Raw genomic sequence first — 16715 nt, forward strand, 5'->3', positions numbered from 1 at the left:
GGGCTCTTCCCAGACCAGGGCTCGAACCCGTGTCCCCTGCATTGGCAGGCAGATTCTCAACCACTGCGCCACCAGGGAAGCCCCTTAATCACTTTTTTTAAAAAATCACTTTTTAATGAATAAAATCTCAGCGACACTCGACATCCCCCTGTACACAGCTCTGCAAATAAAATAGCAACTCAGTATACAGTTCTAAAGAATACACACACGTTGTTTTAGGAATCCAAATGCCCGCACCTACAGGAAACAGGATGGATGGGAAAAAACTGCTCTCTCATCCCAAATAATGACCATTCAAATGTGAAATCAGATGTTTAATCGGACACAATTAAATATATTTATATATCTCACACTGAAGAAACATAAGAAGTTAGAAATTACAAGTAGGTATATGCTTCCTATATTCAGATAAACTAGTTTCTATTAATTATTTAGATTCCAGATAGAGAGAAACGACGTTGGGAAAGAAATTATAGATATTAAAGCAGATACACATGACAACACCATTTAGAGACACAAACAATATTTTGGCATTTTTCTCCCCATTCAGCTGGCCACTTTCCCTATTCTACTGTCTTCTGAGATGTAACACCTATTTAAGATGGAAAGAATGGTGTGCAACACGGGAAGCAGAGGTACCAGGGTTACCGGGGAGCGTCTTGTTCCCTAAAACGAGACCAGCGACACCCAGAGCGGCCTGCACACCTTCCCAGATGTTTAAGCGTCCTCAGTTTAAGGAAGTGTCTTCTCTGTTTCGGGGCAGGGGTGGTACATTTGGCGCTCAAGTGGTATTTTGGCAAATCCAGATCGTTGCTAGATGTGTGTGTCTCTGTGACATCAGACAAGGGGGCAGGCAAAGAGATGAGGTGTCTGAGCCCTGGGGGGAGCCCAGGCCATCCCTCTTCCCCAGCTGCTATGATCCCACATAGGTAAAAAGCAAAAAAAATGTGGGTCTCCCTGCATTCCTCCCATGGTGAAAGCACCCCTGGTCTTCTCTGGATGCCAGCAGGGCCCAAGCCTTCCCGGAGAGGGGACCACAGGTGCCTGCTGGGAGCTCGCTGAGTGCCCGGCTTTGCCCCACACCCCCTCTGATTTCGGTCACCCTGCAGGGAAGCGTTTAGCTGCGTCTGTGTGAATCCTTATTTGTAGTTCATAACCGTGTCTGGAGTTTGGGGCTCGCCCCTCACCTTGCCCAGGTGAGGCGCCCCTGCGGTGGCTGGCCTGGAAGCAGGCACTCTTGGGTGGGAAAGCGTCCGCCCCCAGCGGCCCTGCCCATCCTCGGGGGTGGAAGGTCGGGAAGGGCTGTCGACAGTGCAGGGCGGGAAGGGTGTTGAGCAGCCGGGATGAAACGCAGAGCTGGGCGACTTCCTTATTTCCTGCCCCAAAGCTGCAGAACGTCCCCGTTCTGTCCACCTAAGTCCTGAATAAGCCGCGGTGTCTCCGGTGATAAACTGTTGTCAAGACAAACGCCGGTCGAGTTTCTTACAGCCGGTGGGGTGGCCTCCATTCGGTGCCTCATAGGCCTCTCTGGGCCCCGCCCTGCACAGCTGACGCCCCTTCAGGAAGTGACAGGTCACGAGCCAACTCTCTTCCGGGGACCACGCTGACGGCACCACCAGTACGACATGATTGCGGTTAAGAGTGTGGATGGGTGCTTTAAGGAAAAATAAATTTTTTTTCAAGAAAGTGAAAATAGATGAACTGATTGCCCCCCGTAATTGCATCTTCCCACAGATCTCTCTTTATTATTGTTTGGTTGAACAAAAATACACATTTTAACTGCTAAACTGCACGGCCCACAGAGTCTTCAGGACCCGGTCACGAGGCAGCTGCGCTGGGAGGCGTGGTTAGGTCGTCCCCTGACTGCAGACGGCTCTCCCCGGGGCCTCGGCACACGCACTCACTGGGGAAAGGCTTTGAGGATTGCGTTCACCTCCTCGGCCACGGCCGTCAGCGCAAACTCGAACTGCTCCTGGAGGGACAGAAGGAAGGAGATGTGAGCGGGGGTCCCTTCTACGCCAGCCTCAGGCTCCCGTGCGTTACTCTGCAGAAAGAAACTGTTCAGGAGAAAAAGGGAAAGGTCGCAGATTTCCGTGGAAAGGAGAACAGGGCACTGGTTTGCAGGACCAGTGGTTTGCAGGGCACTGGTTTGCACTACCCCATGCAGACGAGCCACGCTTCTCGTGTGGGAAAGTCTCATTTTTATGGCTGCAAGAAGCTGCCAGTAGACACGTGAGCAGGACAATGGCTGCCTGAGGCTCCACGCGCCCCGCCAGGCTCCTTCTGACAGCAGCGCCCAACGCTGGGCCGCGGCGAGAGGGGCTGTCAGCGCCTGGCCCGTCACCCTGGAAGGCTCCGGCACCAGCTGCTTCCCCGTCACGGGTGGGGACCGTGTGTGGCCCACATTTTGAGCAGCGTCGCCTTAGCTGAGATGCCTGGGTGGGGATGCCAGAAATCGGGAAGAACCCAGCGTTTGAAGTCCTTTTAAGACAGAAATTTATTTTAAGACAACCATTAACATAACAGGCAGAAGCTGCACTTAATGAATAAAATTCAGTAAATGACAAGATGACCGTTTTGGCCTAGACTCAAGCGTAGGACAAGAGCCATCTGAGCAGGGAGGATGCGGAATGCCCTGGCTGTGGAACATCTGAGCTGACCGGGTTTGCAAGGATAGGAAATCAGAAAGAGGGCTGCGATGCTTTAAACAGGGAGATGTGCTCAACACAGGAGACCCGCGGGACATGGTCCACCATCTCTCCCGGGGTCCCTGCCCCTCCGCGTGTGGAGCGGCCGAGGCAGCACGTCCAAGCCCCGCGTCCACACAGGACGGGGCAGTGTGGCCCTAAAAGGGGTCAGGACGGAATGCCCTCTCCCAGCTCCACCCCTGACCTCGGGCACCAGAGACAGAGACAGGGCACAGGGCCTGCGTGCCATGTGCACGTGTGTACGTGCGTGTGCACGGGGAGGGTGGGAGACAGAGAGACAGAAGTACAGAGAGGGACGAAGAGACAGAGACAGAGAAAGAGACAGAGAGACAGAGACAGACAGACACAGAGGGAGAGACAGAGAGACAGACAGAGGCAGAGGGAGAGACAGAGGGAGAGACAGACAGACAGACAGAAAGCGGGAGGCGTAAACACGCCTCCAGGAGGAAGGCAAGTCGGGGTGTCAGGGACGGACCTGAGCAGCAGGACGCCCCAGGGGTGAAGTCAAAGTGCGGAACCGGGACAGGTAGGGGAGGGCAGTGCACGGAGACCACGTGGACACGCCTGCGTGTATCCCAAGGGGGCAAACGTGGCATCATTACTTGGAGGTGACTGAACACACAAGTCGAATGGCTTTTATTTCTAAGTGACAACTGTAAGAGGAAATTTTATTACGGAAAAGCAAGTGTCAAGGCCTTTGATTAAAAGGGCACCTTTCTTTCAGGAGACGCACTGAAGGGGAAGGAAGACGTCTGTTTACAAGACGCACACGGAGGACAGCCTTACTCATCTTCTGAAGTGTGCTATTTTAACTGCAGCCCCTGATTTCACCTCTCTTCCTAAAAATGAGCGTTTTGCTGGGCCTGTTACGGACGTACAGTGACGGGGTCGTGTGGACAGTGTCACGCGCCCACGTGACACCTCTCCCTGGATGTCCTCTCGGTTCGTGCCCTTGTGCTGCCCCCACCCCCCAGGGCTGGGTCTGTCCTCTGAGTGTCTGATGGCGCACAGCCGTCCAACAGGCATAGGCGGTTGGTTTGACTGAGAGCTTGCTTCCGGGTGGAAACAAACACAGCTCTCCGTGACTTTTTACAACCTAGTGGAGCTCTGTGCCCGGCTAGGCGTCAGGGCTCCGTGGCTGCCCCAGGCCCCAGCCTCAGCGAGCTCAGAGCTTATTAACTGTTCTGACCGTATTCAGCTCAAATGATGCGATTTGACTAAACGGGTTCAAATGAACAGGCTGTGGACGACCTTCTCGTGGCTCGTGGGGAACAGCATTCAGATTTACGGCACTGCTTTGTCCGAGGAAATTTCCTACCTTTCTGTTAAATTGAACTTTAGGGCAAGCTCAGTGTCATGGAGTGATGTCGGGCAGAGCAGCCATCAGTGAAGAAAGAACGGGGGCGCGTGTGTGTTTGCTATGCTTTATCCCCGCGACGCCAGGAGCTGAATCTCCGTACACTCTGCACGGCCGCCTCGGCCAGCTCACCCGCACCCCAGGAAAAGGGCGGGGGTCCGGGCCAGCCCAGCCACACAGGAGGCCACAGCTTTTCCAGCCTCTGCCGTCTGGGAGCACCCGGATGCTGGGGCAGAATCCTCTGGCCAACAGTGTCCCCTTGTCACTTAAGGAAACCAGAATGTGAGTGACTATGAGGCACGTGAGGCTGCCACAGGGCAGCGCCCCCTCCAGGCGGGGCTGGGGGCCACCCCTCTGCGCTCGCTCTGGCCCACGCGCTGCAGGCCACAGGGCGCTGAATGGGGTTCGTCATGTACTAGGAAATGTTTTTTTCTGTTTTGGAGAGAAGATCCGTCTTCTCAGTAATTCTGCCTAGATCCGTCCCAGAGTCCGTGTGTTTTGAGGATCCTTGTACCCTTGGGGGGCAGACGGGCCTGCCTGGGAGGGGCCCAGCTGCAAGGAGGGAAGATGGGAGGGGCCCAGCTGCAAGGAGGGAAGATGGGGGGCGCCCAGCTGCAAGGAGGGAAGATGGGAGGGGCCCAGCTGCAAAGAGGGAAGATGGGAGGGGCCCAGCTGCAAGGAGGGAAGATGGGAGGGGCCCAGCTGCAAAGAGGGAAGATGGGAGGGGCCCAGCTGCAAGGAGGGAAGATGGGAGGGGCCCAGCTGCAAAGAGGGAAGATGGGAGGGGCCCAGCTGCAAAGAGGGAAGATGGGGGGCGCCCAGCTGCAAGGAGGGAAGAGACGGGTTTGAATTTAGGGTCCTGAGCATTATCCACACAGCAGTCAACGGGGTGACGTGGAAGGCAGATTTGACCAGAGATAGAATCAGCTCTTCATTCCTGGTTGTAAGTCGCCCCTGCTGCCCCAGCCCCGGTTCTGGGACGTGTGAAGTTGTACGGCTGCCGGTGGCCATGTAGGGCCCAGACCATCCAAGACAGTGAACCGACCCCGCATTTCTGGATGACCAGGCCACTACCCCCAGCACGGTCAGTCCCACGGGCGCCAAACCCGTGGGCTACAGGGCACTGGGAAGGCATCGCGTTGTGATAAAGCTGAACCACAAACAAACAGGTGTGAGCAGGGTTCAGTTCTCCCCGGGACGCCACCACCGCCAGCAGAGAAAGACTGACCAGCGGGGAATGCTGGTGGCCGTGCCCTGAGCCCAGGGGCCAAGCTCACCTCTCCAGCGAGGACACACACCTTCTTCCGGTACACTCCTCTCAAGACGCACACCCGGACCCCATCACGGGGGCACCGGACACACCCCAGCCAGAGACAGTCCACAGAAGCACAACCAGACCTGGCCGGTCCTCAAAGCCACGGTGCTGTCCACCGGGGGAGGTGAGGGGGGCAGGACCAGTGAGCACACCGTGTGGCGGCTCCTGGACGGGACCCCGCTCCAGAGAAGAGTCCCTGGGAGATCTGACGCGGTGCGCACATGAGCTACTGGCATCGAATCAGTGCCAGCTTCCTGGCCTCGCTCGTTCCCTGTGGTTACGAAGTGTAACAGCGGGAAGCTGGCGAAGGGCACACGGGAATTACTTGTATTTTTTCTGCAAGTTTTTGCAGGTCTGAAATAATTTCAGATTTCAAAAAATCTAAGAAACATAAAGTGTGCAGTGACTTTCACATAAAATTCCACATAAGGGTCTGGTGACAATGCTACACTTTCTAGGGCCCGAAATAAAGCGGAGGGACAGAGGGGCTGTCGGTGCTGGTGTCATCAAGCCGCTCCCCCCCGCCCCACCCCAGATGCGGGAAGAGAGCAGGGCAGCTGTGATCGCCAGCTGGACAGGGCAGGGCTGGGCAGAGATCCTGACCACTGAGTGTTTCCTCTGGTCCTACTTACAAGGGGGTTCTGATTCTACAAGAGAATTAAGTTGGTTTTGCCTCAGCGCTTGGGGCTTTGACAGCGCAGAACCAGCCAAGGGGCCCTTGAAATGATCTTCAAGGTCAAAGTGTGCACACTGGACTTTACCAGGCTCTTGGCTTCTTCCTCCTCAGCGGAATGGGTGGCATTTAGACTGTTCTCTCTCCCCTCAGGCTCAGACACTGCACTGTCCTGCTTGATTTCTCATAGTGGCAGAGAGGGAGGGAGGGCGTAGGAACTGCTTCCCCTTTGTGGGCGGCAGTAAGACCCCGAGGCAGGAGGACTGGGGTCCCAGAATCGTCACCACCAGGCACCAAAGCACAACCCAGCTTGATTTCCCAGGAGAGCTTATGATAACTTAAAGTCCCCTCAAGTATAAAGCAGATTTTGCAAGGGCATCTTTCATGATTTTTGGCCTTTGGTGGAGGCGCTAATGGCATCGCAGAGTCGAGACTACACCGAGAAGGAGAAGAGTCTGTATTTACGGCTGCAGGATGTGTGGGAGTGTTTGTGGTTGGACACAGATATCTCTGGAATGCTGAGAGAATGGGTCATCACAGTGACCTGTTTTAGCTCTGGTTAACCCAAGGCCAACCAGGAATCTTTTGTCTTCGCTCCTCTTGCTGCAAACTTGGCCTTTTTAATACGTATGCACCTGAGCTACTCAGGGTGCTCAGGGACCCAGCAGCACCTGGGGACATTCTGGTGACCACTGTCCTGATGACCGCACGGCAGAGCTGCAGCTGTGGGAGCTGGAAATACGGGAGGTGGGCAGAATGTTGCATGAACACAGAACATTTCACGCAGGGGTGCCAGCGTTTATCACTGACCTCTGACTATAAAACTGCAGTGTTCTCCCTCCCTCTCCAAATCTGGCACATGGAGAGTTCCCAGGGCCTGAGATCTGACTGCATCTGCTTAGGCTGAAATGTCTGGCTGCTGCCGGAGCTGCCCTCGACCCTGCAGGGTGGGGCTGCCCACGTCCTGCCCCGTGCAGCCCTGGCCCGGGAGGAGGCCAGCCGGCCTGACCCTCGCTCCTCTCGAGAAAACCTCCACACAAAGACCCAGCCCCGCAAAGCCCTGGCAGCCCCGGGGACCGGCCGGCAGTACCTTTGTCTGAACCATGCGTGGCCTCTGGTCCCGCAAGTGCTCCAGCGTCGCGGCAATGTCGATCTCTTTAGCGCCTGCAACAAACACAAACTGGGCTGAGTTCAGGCACAAGACAATCCGCGCTCTGCGTCCCTCTCCTGCTGCTGGGGTCCCTCAGGGCTCAGCGGCCAAATGACAATGACAGTCATCCCTCAGCTGCCCGGCTGGCAGGCAATTTCAGGGTTCACACAAGAAAACAGGGCAAGGCGGCTTTCATTAGCATTGATTCAAGAAGGCTGGGCTGACAAATGATATCAGATGCCTATATAGATACCCACAGCAAGCTGTCGCCAGGAGGGACTAGGGCTTTCTTGATTTTTTTTTTTTTTTTGGTGGCATTTTAAGACTTTTATTTTTTATTTTTTTGGCTGTGCTGCACGGCTTGCAGGATCTCAGTTCCCCGACCAGGGATTGAACCCAGGCCACGGCTGTGAAAGCCCGGAATCCTAACCACTAGGCCACCAGGCCATCAGGGAATGCCCAAGAATTTTTTTTTAAAGATATTTTTGATGTGCACCATTTTTAAAGTCTTTATTGAATTTGTTACAATATTGCTTCCATTTTATGTTTTGGTTTTTTGGCTGCGAGGCATGTGGGATCTTAATTCCCTGACCAGGGATCGAACCCGCACCTCCTGCGTTGGAAGGTGAAGTCTTAACTACTGGACCACCAGGGAAATCCCCCCAACAATGTTTTAAGTCATAGGAAGTAGCATATAAACTTTAATTTCTATTGCATAGGATTTTTATTCAGAGAAATGAAAAATTAGACTAATTAGACTAACTAATCTTACACATCTAAGTATTGGCTTCTAAAGGCAGAGTTCCCTGCCTGTGAGAAGTGAGTGTTCCAAACGTTAAGAAAAGGTGAGGACGCCCCACGTGCTCACGGGTTAGTCGTGTGGCCTAGATCCCCTCCTACGGACGCACCCACCTGACACCAGGTGACTTGGGTGCCACAGAAATAATACTGCTTGAGTTTTAAAATGTAACCTTATGAATTCCGCGTATATTCTTGTTTTCCCATCTTGCCAGGTCCTTTGGTAGCTGGACAACAAACAAGGCCGGGTCCCAGGCTCGCGAGCTTCCTACACTTCAGCGGGGAGCATCTCACGTCTGCCGCGCAGTCCTGTCAAATGCTGGGGGCTTGGGCGGGGCGGCACCTCTCAAGTCGGCCGGGACCCCCTCACCAACCCCCAGTAGGTGCACGTCACGCGCAGCATTTCATCTCACGGTGCCAGAACTGTCACCACGCCCTGTTCAGGGGAAATTGAGGCTCGTCCCGGTCACACAGAGCAGGTAGCCATGCTCTTCGGACCCAGACGTGGAAGCGAGACCGGGCTGGTGGCCACCAGGACAGCCCTGGTCTCCCACTTCCATCACACCTGCGTGTGCACAGCCCTGCCCTTGGCCGGGAGTTGGGAGGCGCGCCTGAAAACGTCCAAGGCCGCGGTAGCCTTAGTGCCCTGGTTCATCCTGGAGGCCTGAGGCCCACATGGGTGACAGCTGAGCCGCCAGCGCCTTTTTCCGAGTGGCAGGGAGATGCCGCTGGGGACACGGATGAGGGTGGGAGGGAAGGTGGGGGGACCGCACACTGTCTCAGGGAGAGGGTGTCTGAAGTGGGAGGGGCTGGCGGCTGGAGGGAAGGTGGGGACGGCTGGGAGGAAACACATTCCAACCAGGTGCTGTGCTCGCATCAGGGAAGCTGCCACGAGTATTGGGAATCCAGCAGTAAGTCGCTGAGACCGGGAGGCCAGGATCAGGGCTGACCACCCCGGCCAGCACGGTGGCCAGTCTGAGTGCCTTGAGGTGCGGGGACAGTGTGGCATGAGCTCATCTCATCTAAGCTGGCCGTCCTTCCAGACGATGAAGGCCCTCCGTCGGGTATGGGAACACCCCAAGCCCCCCGACTCTTAAATCAGAGTCTTTCTAGGAAGTCTTTCTTCCTGGGGGATCCGCCGAGAAACTCGTCCAGGCGGAAGACAGGGTCTCCTTCTGTTTGCCTGAAGGCTCCTCTGAAGGTGTCAGAAGTTTTCGAAAGCTGACAAGGTCACAAGATGCACAGTCTTGTTTTGGGGGGAACCTGTGAGTCCAGAACAGCCTGAAACAGTGGGTGTAAGAGGAGCTACGGGGGAGGTGTCCCCCGGCCACGTGTGCAGCAGCCCCCCGAGTGGCCCCCTGTGCCGGGAACCTGCTTCCTCACCTCCCCAAAGGAACACAGAAATGGGCTTCTTCAAACCACAGGTTTGCCTTTAGAAAGTGAAGTCCTACGTGGAGAGCCAGCACGGAGGGGGGAGTCCCACCCCTGAGACCCGAGTTCTCGTCCCCCCAGAAACACCCAGGTGCCTGGTCAGGGTGGCCCCTCTGGACGCAGCACGGAGCTGTTGCTGCAGTTTAATTCCAAGCGTGAAGAGGCCCGACTGTGGGCAGGACACAGAAAACTCCGCCTGGGAGCGTCCGGGGCGGGCGCGAAGCTTCAGCGGGAGCAGAGCACCGAGGGGCCTCGTGGGGACCCGCGGGTCAGTGCGCGGTGACCGTGCGATGCACAGAACGTATTAGATGCTCAGTGCATGTGACCCCGCAGATTCTGTGAACAGAGCCTTCTGGGAGAAGTGCTATCTCTGGGCAGCTCTGTCCTGCTCCGTGGATGCCAGGAGAACGAGGTGTGGGGTAGAGTCTGATTCATCAGCTCAGAGACGATCCTAGTCCTTTAAAAACAAAGTCCTGAGGGGTCCAGACTTAACCCCCCACTTTTTACGGTTGCTCAGGGCAGCGTCTTTAGTCCTTGAAACTGGTTTGAAAGACTCTTTCAACGGCCCTTTTCTTCCGAAGGGCTAGTCTGAGCAAGAGAACCGGCATGAAGGCCCGAACCCCCCGTCCCTCCTCTGTCAGCCTGGAGCGACTCTGCAGGGCTCTGCCTGGGGCCACGTGCAGGTCCCCTCTGAAGGCAGCTCCGTGGGGAGACTGTATGGCCACCGGGTGATGCTCTGATCCGGTGCTACGGACGAAACCTCTCTCTTCACTGCACTCTCCTTCGGACGACTGCTGACAGAGGCAGTGAGAAAGAGGAAGGAGAAAGCCTACTTAGGTCTTCCCTAGACAAAATGCCCGGGGACCACGCCTCAGAGCACGCTTAGCCTGAAGCCAAGACTCAACAGTGGAGGGAATCAAATTAAAGCTTACAAAACGTACAGCGCTGAAAATAGAGGAGTAATGGATTTATCGGGTAGACTCAGTGGTCCGATGTGGATGGCTGGTGTCTCCCTGCGTGTTAGGATCGAGGAGAGTTAGTTGTCTGAAGTGTGTGTAGAGAGAGAAGTTTTCATAGAACGCACACGCAGGATCTTTTATGAGGGGCGGGGAGGCACGGCCCTGCATCCTGTTCAGTGACCCCGAGCGTCCTGGTGACCCTGCGGTGCATGAGACACACAGTCTGCGTTTATAACCCAGAGCCTCGGGGCTGGAGGGAGGGGTGTGTGTCCTTCATCACCTTACACAAGGCTTTACTGAAGGTAAAAGGATTTATTTAAATCCCCCAAATAGCTAGGAAGCTCCCTCTATTGCTTTTAAAATGGAATGCTCTCTACAAATCCCATTTTGCTGATCACACGTCAAGGTCCAGGCGAACAGACACATGAGGTGCGGTGCTCAGGTCGAAAAGCGTGTGAAGAGTTGAGGAATTAATTATAACAGATGCAAATAAAACCCAGACAGAAGATGGGGTGTGATTTCAGGGAGAGGTTTCTGGCATGTTCTATTTGAGAAGCATCACCGCTATTCGGATACGCGAGGAATGTACGTGCTTATTTAAGTCACCCTGCGGTCGGCTTAAGCTGGCGATTCCATGAATGTACAACATGGGCAGAGGCAGCCTGTGAATTTGGGCCCAGCACCGCACAGGGCGATTGTGAGTCAGTCTGACCCATCTTTCCCGGCACCAGTGACCCAGCAGGTGCGCTGCAGACTCGAGGTCGGAGTGGCCAGCGGGGTCCTGAGAGACGCTGGCCCGGCGCCACCCCGAGCACCGACCAGCACACGCAAAGGGCTGCCGCTGCGGCTTCCCAGGGTGCTTGGGGGGGGGCATTGGCTCCGAAGTTCACATTATTGGTTAAATACATTTTTAAGACAACAGAGGTTTTTAAGCTTTAGATAAAAAAGTGTTCGCCATCAAACAAGAAACATTAAAAGAATGTTAGTATTAGCAATATTAAAACAGTTTTTTAGGATGCGAGAATCAATTCAAGGTGAAAGAAAGCCGAGCGAACGGGCCACCGGTGCCTCCTCACGAGGCTTGTTCTGACTTCTCCTGGTGATTGCTGGCTAGTGGGCGGGGCGCGGGGCTCTCGGATTTTGGCGGCGTGGCCGCGGCTCACCGTCGAGAAGCGCCCTTGTCTCTCCCCGTCCTTCTGCAGGGCGTCCACAGCAACATCACGTAATAAACAGAAATACATTTTGTTGCAGAGCTTTTACCCAGAAAGTTTTGCAGACTGCAGGGATGCGATGTATCCTTTTTTTCTTGTAAAAAAAAGCCGTCATGCGTCAAATGCACAAGAGAGAAAGGCCTTTATTTTGCAGGAGGAAATTGTCTCAATTCCACCCTCTGGGAAAACTGAGGAAAGCTCTGCTCCTCGCTAAATACACCTAAAGGGACGAAGGGAGAGCGGTGACGGTCATGAGCCCGCAAGGAGCAGTGGGGAGCAGTGCCTATGTCCCAGGACGAAGGCAGAGCTGTCTGAGCGCCGAGCTGGGTCCCGAGAGCCTGTGGTCTCCGGCTGAGCTCCGTTTGGGAAGGAAGGGCTGAGCAGTGATGGGCAGGGACAGCGCGAGGCCTCACCCCTGCAATCGGCAGGGCTGGATGTCGCAGCTGGGGCCCCTCTGGGTCAACAGGATGACCGAGCCTTGACCCCAGACGCCGCGAGTCAGGGGGCATCACAGCCGGAGGGCAGCCCTCCTCCTGCCTCTGGGTGTCTCTGGGTGCAGGTGCCGCCTCCAGACCCCGGCCTCCCACTGTGCACACACGTGGGCAAGTTCCCACACACTCCCCACGGTGCACACGCATACACATGCACGCACAGATGCACACGCACACACTCTGTCCTGGGTCTTCCGTGCCGAGCAGTTTCTACTTCATGTTTCTGGATGCTCTGAATCGACTGAAGATTTATCAAAATTAAAGAGGAAGACTTTTTTGCTGGCTTTCTAGATGAACGATCATCTCTCTTTCACGAGGTTTCACTGGGATCCAAGGAGACAAACTGGCATCATATTCACTTGAAAATCAAGTATCTCAGAACCCAAACAAACCAGGCATTTTTCATGTTTTTGAAAACAAATTCGAACTCGTTTTTCAGGAGAAGCTAGGATGCCTCCACGTCTTCATAAACAAGAAAACGGAAGCAGGACTGGGCGTGTCGCCCGAAAGATGCCATCACTTACGCTCCAGGAGGGGACGGAATCGTGCGACGCATCTGCGATGTTCAGCGAGGCGCCGGAGCGTCTATGACGCTGCGCCCGTACCGGCAGCCTCAGCGCCGAGAACAACCCGGCAGCCAGGTGCGCGCGAGGGCACAGTGGTTAAAAAAGAGGGCGTCAGGAAGGGGCGGCCGTTAAACTCGTAAAGAAGAGGCGGACGTGACGGCCACGATCAACCTGAGGCCTGCAGGAGCGCGCCGTTCGGGTCACCACCCGCCCCGGGAAGGCAGGCGCCACGGACACAGCGCGGGCACGGGAAGCTGATGGCGGGGACCTCCATGGCGGGGACCTCACTGCCTCCCGGTTCCGCCCACGTGACAAGGAACCACGCAGGATGCACACGCCCTGGGACACACTCAGGTCCTCAGTGGACGGGTCAGGGTTACGAAGGGGACGAGGGGTGGGTCATCCGGGTGACGTCTGGGGCTGCAGGGAAGAGGCTGGAGAGCCCACCGAGTCCGTAATGACATGGAAGGCTCAGGGGAGCAGGGGGCTCTGAGGTGGCCCTCCCGTGTCACCCAGGATCTTGCACTTGGGGCCACAGACACACTCCTGAGTCCCCATGTGATCAGAGCACAGGGGGCAGGAGAGCGGGCGGCCGGGCCTTGTGGGACCAATGGCCGCCCCGAGGGGCTGGGCCCGTGTTACCCTTGAACCGAGGGGCAAGTGCTCCAGGGGAGCTGGGCTCTCAGCCACTCACAAAACCCCCATCGAAGGCTCTCCGTGCCCCTCCTCCCACCTCGGCCCCCGAGTCTATGTCTGGGTCAGAAACTGAGGGTGCGGCCGGCCCCACGGCCTGGCCGGGGACGGGGCTACTTAGTTACTCAGCTGACGGCAGCACAGAGGCCACGTTCCTTGGGTTCCTCGCACCATCTCCACCCATGAAAGGAGAAGCAGGGTCCGGGGAGGCCTCATCGGGCACCGCGAGGTCGTAAGGACAACACAGACGGTCAGCACTTGTCACAGAACGTTCTAACACAAGTTCACGCAACTGTGGCAGGATTTTCCGGGAGGGTCACTAATGCAAAGAGACAGAGGCGTGGTCCCCAACACCACTGCCCACCCACAGAGCACGGCCTCAGGGTCCTACTTAACACAGTGTTTGAGCCGTCACTGCCCCGCGACCAGGGTTGCCTTGCTCGGGGACTTCCTGCCACCAGGGAGGGACGAGGGGTCTTTGGCAGGAGAGGGGACGGACCCTCACTGTCTGGGGAGGAGCCGTGAGCTGCTGCTGAGAGGGGCCACGGCAGCTTTGCTGGGCCTCCGGGGTCTCCGGGGTAGGGAGACTCTGGGGCAGCGGGCAGCTGGTGATGCTGAAGGACTCTTGTAGCCTCCAAGCCGCGGCGATCCTGCCAAACACGGCCAGCCAGGCCTGCCAGGGGCCAGCGGGGCAGACGGTGGCAATGCTCACGGGGACAGGGTGGGGGGCCAGTCTGGGTTTGGGGACGAGAGAGAGGAAAACCTGGGTAACAAGCTGGCTGTCGCTCATCCGGGCAAAGGAAGTGCGCATGGCAGGGACGGCCCTGGACCGGCGTCGGGTGGGGTCCAGCCAGGTCTCCCGGCTTCTCATCGGCCACGTGGGACTGTGTCCACGGGTGAGTCAGGAGGGAGCGGGAGCCATGGGAGCAGGTTTGACCCACGAGATGCACGGCGGGTCCACACCGGCCAGGAGCGCCCCCTGTGGCGCCGAAGTCCACAGGGCCCCTGTCCGCCCATCGGCGGGTCACAGAGAGCACAGAACCGTCAGCTTTGCCTGCCCAGGATGACCCACAGGATAGACACCACTTAGGAAGCGAAGTGTGCGATTCCGGGCTGCAACGTGCTTCACAAGAGGACCCGGATGAGAGGGGTTTAGGATGTTTCCCAGGAACAACTGCTCCCACTTTGTCTCGCTTCTCTCCTATCAGTCCCTTGTCTATCGTGTCACCCGGGCCTGGGTCACACCCCCAGCGATACTGCTCCCGGGACCCCTGTCCCCACCCCACGCGTCTCAGCTCCAACTGGCCAGATGAACAGACAAGAGAAGAAATATCCACCTGTCACCTCATGGGACACAATTTCTCCAACTAAAGGAAAGGCCTCCCCACCCCACCCTGTTCTGGACGCTTTTTTCAGCCCGAAACCTGCATGAGCTGAAGACAAGGCGTCACCATCTGGAAGCCACACTGAAGGCAGACTGGTCTGTAGAACTCATTTTCTGCTGGGTCTTCAGGTTTTCATGCTTCAGCCAGACATAGAAACAAGACGTTTCCCCCTCGACGTGCCCTGTTCTTTGCAGCCTGCTTCTCCCACTCTTGTCTGTAGAAGCGCCATCCACGTGCACGGCCATGGCCAGGGGCAGGCTCGGCCCTCTGTGCAGACCCCCGTGCACACAGACCCCTGGGGTCCTGCCCGCTCCAGCCCTCGAATCCAGCGGCACCAAGTCGATCCTGACGGGACCCGCTGTACGTTCTCCTTCCCCAGCGGCTCCAGATGGATCCGAGTCAGCGAGCCTGTGGTTCCAGGTCCCCGTGGTCTGACCTCCGTCTCCCCTCCCTGGCGGAGTTTCTGCTGCGGTCCTAACATACCCAGCTACCCCGCTCCGCCCCTGTCCCTGGGCCGCGCAGCCTGGCCGTGTCTCTGCAGTGCCGCCCCCTCACCTCTTGGGCTCTGTCATTTGCAGAAAGACCAGGGTTCCGCATCAGCCTGGCCAGCTGGATGCCTTCTGGCAGGTCACCAAACCTCTGGGGATCTGCTTCCTCAGTTTGCAACCAAGTGTCGGAATAAGTGAGCCCTCAGGGCCCCTTGGGGCTGTGAGGAACGGGCTACAGAGGCGTACGGGGCTCTGTGACAGGCGTGGGGCGAAGCGCCCCCCACCACTGCCCCCGCATCCCGGGGCCTCGACGGTGCTCGCTGCCCCAAGCACAAGCTGCAGCCACTACCTGCTTCTCTCCATGGAGTGTAAAGCCCAGGAGGACAGATCGTTTCCCTTGTTCACCATGTATTCTGAGCGCTCAATAAGTACTAGGTTGGAACGGCACTTCTGTGGTTCAGCCCGTATTTGCCAAAAGGAGGAACGACACCGCGATGGTGGCCGAGGGGGACAGCAGGGCCCATGAGTGGGGAAAGGGGCTGGGGGTACGTCCACCACAGACCAGGGCCAGGTCCCGGGTTCTGTAGGAAGGAGCCGGCGTGGCCCCGAGAGAGGGGCTGCGAACACGTGGGGCCTCCCGAGATCTTTCTCTTTAACATCCTGCTGACCGCTGTGTGCAGGAGAGACAGGCACAGGAGCGAGCGGGGAGGCCAGTCCAAGGCCACAGAGGGAGGGACGGTGGGAGCAGGGCCGAGAGACAGAAGAGATGGAGGACCGGACACACGTGGACGACCACCTTCAGCGCTGCTCCCTGGAGCACAGCCACCCGACGGGACTTCCTGCTACGGGCGTGTTTTCCGTCTGCACCGCCCGTTTGGCAGCCATCAGGTACCTGTGTTATCAGGGCGCCTGGCATGTGGTCAGCGTTTCAATCTTATCATGTAAGTTGCCACACGTGGCTAGTGGCTACTGCCCTGAACAGTGCAGCTCTGGGGGAGTGCTGGGTTTTAAAAGTCCAATGAGCCATGAAGCGTTACTTCTCCCAGAATGGGAGAAAATATTTGCAAATCACACATCTGATAAGGGTTTAATATTCACAATATATAAAGAACTCCTACACCTCAACAACAAAAAAACAAACAGCCCAATTAAAAAATGGGCAAAGAACTCGAATAGATACTTCTCCAAAGAAAATATCCAAATGGTCGACACACACATGAGAAGATGCTCAACATCTCTAGTCCTTAGGAAAATGCAAAGTGAAACCACAGCGAGATGCTGCTTCCCAGCCACGAGGATGGCTACTATCAAAACCCCAGAAAATGACACAAGTGTTGAAGGGGGTGTGGAGAACTGGAGCCCCTCCTTATGCACTGTTGGTGGGAATGGAAAATGGTGCAGCTGCCGTGGAAAACAGTACAGAGGGTCCTCAAGAAATTAGAAATAAAACTACCATACGATCCAGCAATTCCACACTGGGTGTATAACCC

At 56.5% G+C, this 16715-nt stretch overlaps 1 protein-coding gene across 2 annotated transcripts in view; it reads right to left on the bottom strand.

The window, feature by feature from the left end:
• Positions 1-299: 299 nt before the first annotated feature.
• The window catches only part of PTPRN2 (protein tyrosine phosphatase receptor type N2), a 707285-nt gene continuing 690869 nt past the window's right edge, over positions 300-16715 (bottom strand). For both annotated transcript variants that reach the window (XM_082472631.1, XM_082472630.1), the window contains 2 exons: positions 7144-7217; positions 300-1972 (listed from right to left, as the gene is read on the bottom strand). In XM_082472631.1, the coding sequence (XP_082328757.1) occupies positions 1901-1972; positions 7144-7217 (146 nt within the window). In that variant the 3' untranslated portion in view covers positions 300-1900. The remainder of the gene's footprint in view (positions 1973-7143; positions 7218-16715) is intronic.

Source organism: Balaenoptera physalus (genome assembly GCF_965194825.1).
Source record: "Balaenoptera physalus genome assembly, chromosome: 8".
Lineage (NCBI taxonomy): Eukaryota > Metazoa > Chordata > Mammalia > Artiodactyla > Balaenopteridae > Balaenoptera > Balaenoptera physalus.